Here is a 6,744-nt window from a genome sequence, read left to right as displayed (position 1 = left end):
TCGCTGGTTTTGTTACCCTTCAATTGCCCCCTGTTGCATAGACCACCCATCTTTCCCTGCTCCTCTCACAATCACAGCCATCCATTTTTCATTGGACGGTTCTGATTACATAACATCACAGATCCATTCATCTCATGAGGCTAGAGATTGTCCTAATGTAATTATATGGCTGCTTTCGGGATCGAAAACAGAGGTAGAAGCAAGTGGAAGGCGAGATGTGACGGCTCAAGCCCACCGCTAGCAGATATTAAAAGTACATTTGTTAGGAGAGAGGTTTCACACTCATATAAAGAATGTTTCGTTTTCCTCCCCAGCCGATGTGGAATCTCACAAGAGTCTTCCTTGTCTCCGTCCCCATTTCGTGGGGATTCGACGTCGGAATTGTAGCTAGCTAAGAAGAGAAGATAAGACATTGAATAATTTTCAGAAGAACAAAGAAGCTCAAAGCTGAAGCCTTCAAAATGCTTAAGTGGAACTCAAAACCACAAAATCCCCATCATTAATGAGATATGAAGAACAGTGAAGAAACACACTGTTTGATTAAGGATACAGATTTTTTTGTGTGGCAACCAAAGAGGCTGCTTACCCAGCACACCTGTACAGACAGTTTCAGCACGATCTGATCATCAGATCATCCATAGCTTGTTTATCGCAGCATCTCGGGTAATCGATAGCTTGGTTGAATCGAATAACTCGATCCTGGGTACTGCAAGTAGAACTACTGTGGTTTTGTTGAGATCAAGTGATTAGCCAGTAACTGCACATGTTGCTGGTTCTACCAGAAACGAAACGGTAGTAGATACGAGTTGTGGAGTCGCAACATTCTCGAGCTGCTCCCATGCCAATTTCCTTTTCTCGGCTGCTGCAATCGACCTCGACTGTTCCTCCTTCAAGTCAAGCTGGCAAGCAAGCACAAGTTCTTCATCCATGTCATGGACTAACTTCTTCACATTTGAAGTTAGATTGAGTATAGCATTGTTCCAGTGCTTTTGTGTATTCCGTTCAAGTGCTGGGATGATGATGGGAATGATTGTTTGACGGTTTTGTGCAATAAGATTGATGATGTGTTCGTTGTTCCAAAGCAAGTGAGCTTTCTCTGCTACCTAAAAGAATTGGAAAAATAAACAAATGTACCTATCAGAACTAAACTAAATGCTCCAAAAGATGCATGGTCACGTCGAATCAACATAGACTAGATCTAGGATCTAAATGTAACCGCTCAAGCCCACCGCTAGCCGATATTGTCCTCTTTGAGCTTTCCCTTCCGAGCTTCCCCTCAAGGTTTTAAAACGCGTCTGCTAGGGAGAGGTTTCCACGCCCTTATAAGCAATGCTTTGTTTTCCTCTTCAACCATCGTGGGATCTAACAATCCACCCCTTGGGGGCCAACGTCCTTGCTGGCACACCACCTGATAACTAGCTCTGATACCATTTCTAATAGCCCAAGCTCACCGCTAGAAGATATTGTCCTCTTTGAGCTTTTCCTTCCGAATTTCCCCTCAAGATTTTAAAACGCGTCTGCTAGAGAGAGTTTTCCACACCCTTATAAGGAATGCTTCGTTTTCCTCTTCAACCAATGTAGGATCTGACAATCCACCCCCCACCCACCCCGGGGCCTAGCGTCCTCGCTGGCACACCAGTCGATGACTGACTCTGATACCATTGTGACAACCCAAGCCCACTGCTAGCAGATATTGTCCTCTTTGGGCTTTCCCTTCCAGGCTTCCCCTCAAGGTTTTAAAACGCGTCTGCTAGGGAGAGTTTCCACACTCTCATAAGGAATGCGTCGTTTTCCTCTCCAACCGACGTGGGATCTCACATTAAGCCAACAGCAAGCAAAATCTAGTGAAATGCAGTGAAAAGAAGGAAACAGCAATGTGAAACAGACCCTTGGAAACAAATCAGTAAATATACCTGGTAATGAGAGCTATTCAGGCAATATCCGAGTCGCCGAACGAGACGAACCATGATCTTCTGGAACTCAACCATGGTGATCATTTCCAGAATCTCTTCTATTTCACTTAAGAACATCAGCTCTTTCTGGCTATTTGTTAAAGGCCAATATCTTAAAAGTCCCTTTATAACTGTACTGGCCAACTTGGGATCCTTATCTATAAACTGTACAATACAATATGTTAATTGTTGATGATAAATTCCGACTGATTTTGGTCTGTGAAGAGGAATTAATACCCTCCATAAAAATGTCTTGTGTTCCTCCTTCAATGGCAACGCGAACCCGGTAATCACACTACCAAAAATCTCCAAGAGTTCTGCAATTCCATTATGTCGCTCGGTCTCGAAAACGAAACAGTACATGACATTGCTAATACCTTTCCTAATGAAAGGCCTGTGTATCATGAATTTCCCATAGACACGATGAAGGATTGTTTTCAAGCAATCTCTTTCTCTAGGATCATCAGAATCAAAGAGGTCGAGCAATCTCAGAATGAAAGCATGATCAAGATATTTTTTGGCCACCTTTGCATCTAATGAATTGCTGCTGACAAAATGAAGTAGTAGATCATATACATTTTGTAAAAGCGACCAAGCCGGATCAAATATTGGTTCATCGTCCTCAGTTTCTCCACCGGTCGAAGTTGAGCGAGATTTCGGAGGGAAAACACGAAAAAGATTAGCAACACACAACTTACACACTGCTGAAATAGCTGTCTCAGTGAACTTTGCAGATCCAGAGGTAACGAAATCGACGACGTCTATCAACATCTGACGCTTAAGATCTTGCTTCTCCATATCGTTCAAGTCGAAAACCTCACAGCAGTAGTTCAATTTACTGATAAACAGGTTCTGCTTTTGTGGATTTTGAACGTCTTTGAATGACAAGTGGGGATCTACTGCTTCTGCTCCTGCTGCAATACTTGCAGGGAAAACTGCTGAAGAAACACGTTTGACTACATTTAATTTACTTGAGAAGGCACTCCCTACATTTGTACACTGGAATACATGTCCCAGACGAGAAGTGTTGTTGCCAGAATCATTCGTTGCAGCATCGGTCGATTCCGACTTCTGCAACTTCCGAGGAAGTTTGCTCAGAATTTGCTTAAGCATGGTGAGATGCTTCACGATCAGGAACACAATTACGTTGAATCAAGGTGGCTGGATAATTTCAGAACATGGTTTTTCTCTAAAAATCTTTCCTAGCTTTCATGATACATCTGAAACTTCTCATCAGCAAACTCTATGGTGTATCTGCAGTCATAAATTCATCTTTAGAAAAGAGTATTCAGCATGCAGGATTCAAGGAATTCATATAGAACTCTTTAGATCATAATTATAAACCTGGCATCAACTAATGGAAGATTTAAATTGCAAACACTGTAATCAAAATGAGATAAGAGAATCCCCAGATAACTTTGAAACCTTAGCTATGAAAAATGAAAAAACAAATTACAGTACGATTTGAATCATCAGAGAAAGCTATCAGGAACGAAGTGGAAAAAGGTGAAAGAAGAAAGAAAAGGAAAGAGTTGACAAGAAAGAGGAAAAGAAGGAAAGGGAATAATTTCACGCGCCAATGGCATTTTGTACAAAAACTTCCATCGAAAATCCTTGTGGCATAGAAAAATATCTCTGGAAACAAATTCCTTGTAAGCTGAAGCTCAGCATGAATTGAAAAAGAAACTTCCGTTAGAATTCACCAAAAAGCAAACAAACAAGTCTTCAGACACAACAGAAGCCCTTTCCGAAGTTGAAATCAAGAGACATTTGCCCCAAAACTCAACCCTGAACCATCAAGAACAAGAAGGAAACCAAAAAAAGGAAGAAAAAGAAATGCTTCTTTTCATCTAGTTCAAGCAAAAGGCGGCGGGAAATCCAGATTCAAAGCCAGAAAACAAGTCCAAAACCACAAAATCGCGATCAAAACGGCAGACCGAACCACAGATCTAGCGAAAGAAAACTGGCAACCAAGGAAAATTCGAAGCTGAAAAACAAAACGGATGCACATTACAACCACAAAAACAAACAACATCAGCTATCATCTTCACAAACAAGTAACAAACAACATCAACGATCATCTCCATAAACAAGTAACAAACAACCTTCCAATTACAAACAGCAAGCAACTCCACATTGAAATCAAAGTAGAGAACAAATTCAAAGAGAAAAGGAAAGAGAAAGACCTGGAACAGGAATGCAAGAAGGAAGACGAAGAAGAAGAAGAAGAAGAAGAAGAAGAAGTCGAACTTCAAAAACCTAGAAGAAAAGAAGAGCACATGGTAATGAGTAAGAAACTGAACAGTTGTAGAGAAGATCAGAGTCAGACATAAACATGAATCCAGAAGAAACTTGCAACGATAGGTTACGATCTGAATCTGATCTCTCCCTTTTCAACTCGGAAATGAACCTCCATGAAAATGGTCTCTCAAACAGAGCTCCTCGAATCAAGAGAATAACTTGTATGGCATTTTCTGTCCTCCAAAAACAATTTTAAAAAAAAAAAAAAAAAAAAAAAAATTGCAGGTACCAGTTCCGCCAGTCGTCACCACCAGAAATTAAAAATTAAAAAATAAATTAAATTAAATATTAATTTAGTGAAATTCTTATTAGAGTGAGGAAATTTAAAATTTTAAAATTGAAAATGAATTTAATAAAAAAGAAAAGACAAGAAAAAGAAATGGTATTAAATGAGAAAAGTGGAAAAAAGAAAATTATTATTTTTTATTAAAAGAAATTAAATGGGTCCCTCTTACTGAGAAAAAATTGAAAGCAGAATATTCTTAGACAATGTTGGTTGAGTAATGATAATTTTCATTTAGATCTAAATTACAATTTTGTAATTAAAATTAAATAAATAAATAAATTTTATTGTTGTTTGGTTACCGAGAAAGTGGAGTAGAAAATTTAATTTTTTTTTTCCAGGAAAATTACGGATTTTGAATTCCCCAATGATTTTTATCACTATCCCAATGTCATTCTCGGGCTAATTTTTTTAATTCTCATAATATTTCTATAAATAATAATTAAGTTTAATTTTTTTTTTAAATATGGTTTTATATTTTTTTATATATTCATTTTGAATTATGTTTTTTTTTTTAATTTTTGTTCGAGATGGATTAAAAAGTGACATAAATTAACTGAAATTATATTTAAATTAGAAATGTTCATTTTATCTGTGGGCTCGGCGCTTCGCGGGAACCCTCTCTAAACGAGGAGGAAATTCTCCATTTAGACGAAAATTGGGAAGGGAGTGGAGAATATATTTTTCCCATTGAATAAATAGAGTCGGAGATGGAATTATATTTCTCGTCCCTGTCCCGATTAATATAAATATATTTTGAATATATATATATATATATATATATATTATAATTAAAACTATGGCTAGCGTATAAAATTTGTCCAACAATAAACAGATGAGTCAAAATAAAAGTAAATATGAATTGACTTGACGTACGAGTTGGATAATTAAATTTCAATAATGGTGTTCTTACAAGGAAAAAGAAAATTTATGAAGCTATTATTTTATCCTATTTTAAGAAAACATTAACCAACAATAAAACAATTATTTTTTTGTTCTTATATGCTTTTCAACCATTTTAGTTTTCATATGAAACAAAAAAATCCATCTACTATTTGAATTGTCAGAGCTCGGGGCAGTTTTCACACTCTTATAAGAAATGTTTTATTAGAGCCAAACACGGGGTGTTGTGTCATCGAGGACCCGGGAGGTAGATTGTGAGATCTCACATTGGTTTGAGAGGGAAATGAAAGAGTGAAAACTTCTCTTTAGTAGACGCGTTTTAAAACTATGAAGTTGAGGACAATACGTAACGGGCCAAAACGGACAATATCTGTTGTGGGTTTGGACTGTTACATTTCTACACTCTTATACGAAATACATCGTTCCCTTCTCCAACCAATGTGGGATCGCACATGGAGTCACTCCTCTCATAAGATCACCTATAGATGAACCGTACTAGATTTGATCAGCCACGTTAGTAGTAGCGTGCATCAAAGTCATCATCTTTGGAGGATAGCCTTGTGTGCAGTCACTAATCATATTGAGAAAGAACAGAGCTCATATCTTCACGGTTTGAGCTCTCCCCTCCTAAGACTATCTCGTGTCTTATCCAACCGTTGTTTGTCCCAAATCGAATCTGATTCTCGTAGAGACGATTTTACCAATACTCGTGAGAAATATACATCGATATCATCTACAAAACGTTATGATCGTTGAAAGAACACAATGATACACAAAAGGCGGAAAAGGGAAAGAAAGAAGACAAAGAAAGAATAGTGAATTAGGAAAGGATTAATAATGGGTTAGTAATGATTAGAAGCAAAGCATGGTTAAATCTCCAACAAACCTGATTTCATACTCAATCTTAATATAAAAGTAGCTTTTCTTCTTTGTTGGGATTCAATCTTCCATCCTTTTCCCCCACATTCATATTGGTTTTTTTAAAAAAAAAAAATTGAAAATTAACGGTGTTGATTTTATTTTCTCGGTTATCTAACGGCTTTGATTGAATTAGATAAAAGAAGAACGACACTCAAATACGTCAACTTTCGTCCAACATTCTGATGATTTTTTGTACGGTAAGAATATTTTTTTAACCTTTTATAAAAGGTAAAAGATAAATATTGTAGCTTTTTTAAAATATATATATTTTAAGTATATTTTATAATTTAATCTATACTAAATTAATATAAAAAAATATAACCTTCAAAACTTTCAAATAAAATTAAAAATACTTTAAACCTTTAAAAAAAAAATTAAAATATT

General features: G+C 36.8%; 1 protein-coding gene across 4 annotated transcripts; it reads right to left on the bottom strand.

Moving 5' to 3' along the window:
• Positions 1-423: 423 nt before the first annotated feature.
• On the bottom strand, positions 424-4,432 carry LOC111444109 (serine/threonine protein phosphatase 2A 57 kDa regulatory subunit B' kappa isoform-like). Of its 4 annotated transcripts, XM_023082076.1 has the most exons (4): positions 4,322-4,432; positions 4,139-4,211; positions 1,914-3,206; positions 726-1,103 (listed from the first exon to the last, which is right to left on the bottom strand). In XM_023082076.1, the coding sequence occupies exons 3-4, from the start codon at positions 3,063-3,065 to the stop codon at positions 747-749; spliced, it is 1,509 nt and encodes a 502-aa protein (XP_022937844.1). In that variant the 5' UTR covers positions 3,066-3,206; positions 4,139-4,211; positions 4,322-4,432; the 3' UTR covers positions 726-746. The 4 variants fall into 4 exon arrangements, with proteins under 4 accessions (XP_022937842.1, XP_022937844.1, XP_022937841.1 ...); XM_023082074.1 differs by having other exon boundaries at positions 424-1,103; positions 4,139-4,430; XM_023082073.1 differs by lacking the exon at positions 4,139-4,211 and having other exon boundaries at positions 4,212-4,429.
• Positions 4,433-6,744: the final 2,312 nt, after the last annotated feature.

This window comes from Cucurbita moschata, unplaced genomic scaffold (genome assembly GCF_002738365.1).
Source record: "Cucurbita moschata cultivar Rifu unplaced genomic scaffold, Cmos_1.0 Cmo_Scf00006, whole genome shotgun sequence".
NCBI lineage: Eukaryota > Viridiplantae > Streptophyta > Magnoliopsida > Cucurbitales > Cucurbitaceae > Cucurbita > Cucurbita moschata.
The sequence above is the reverse complement of the archived record's forward strand: the minus strand, read 5'-3'. Positions and strand labels throughout refer to the sequence as shown.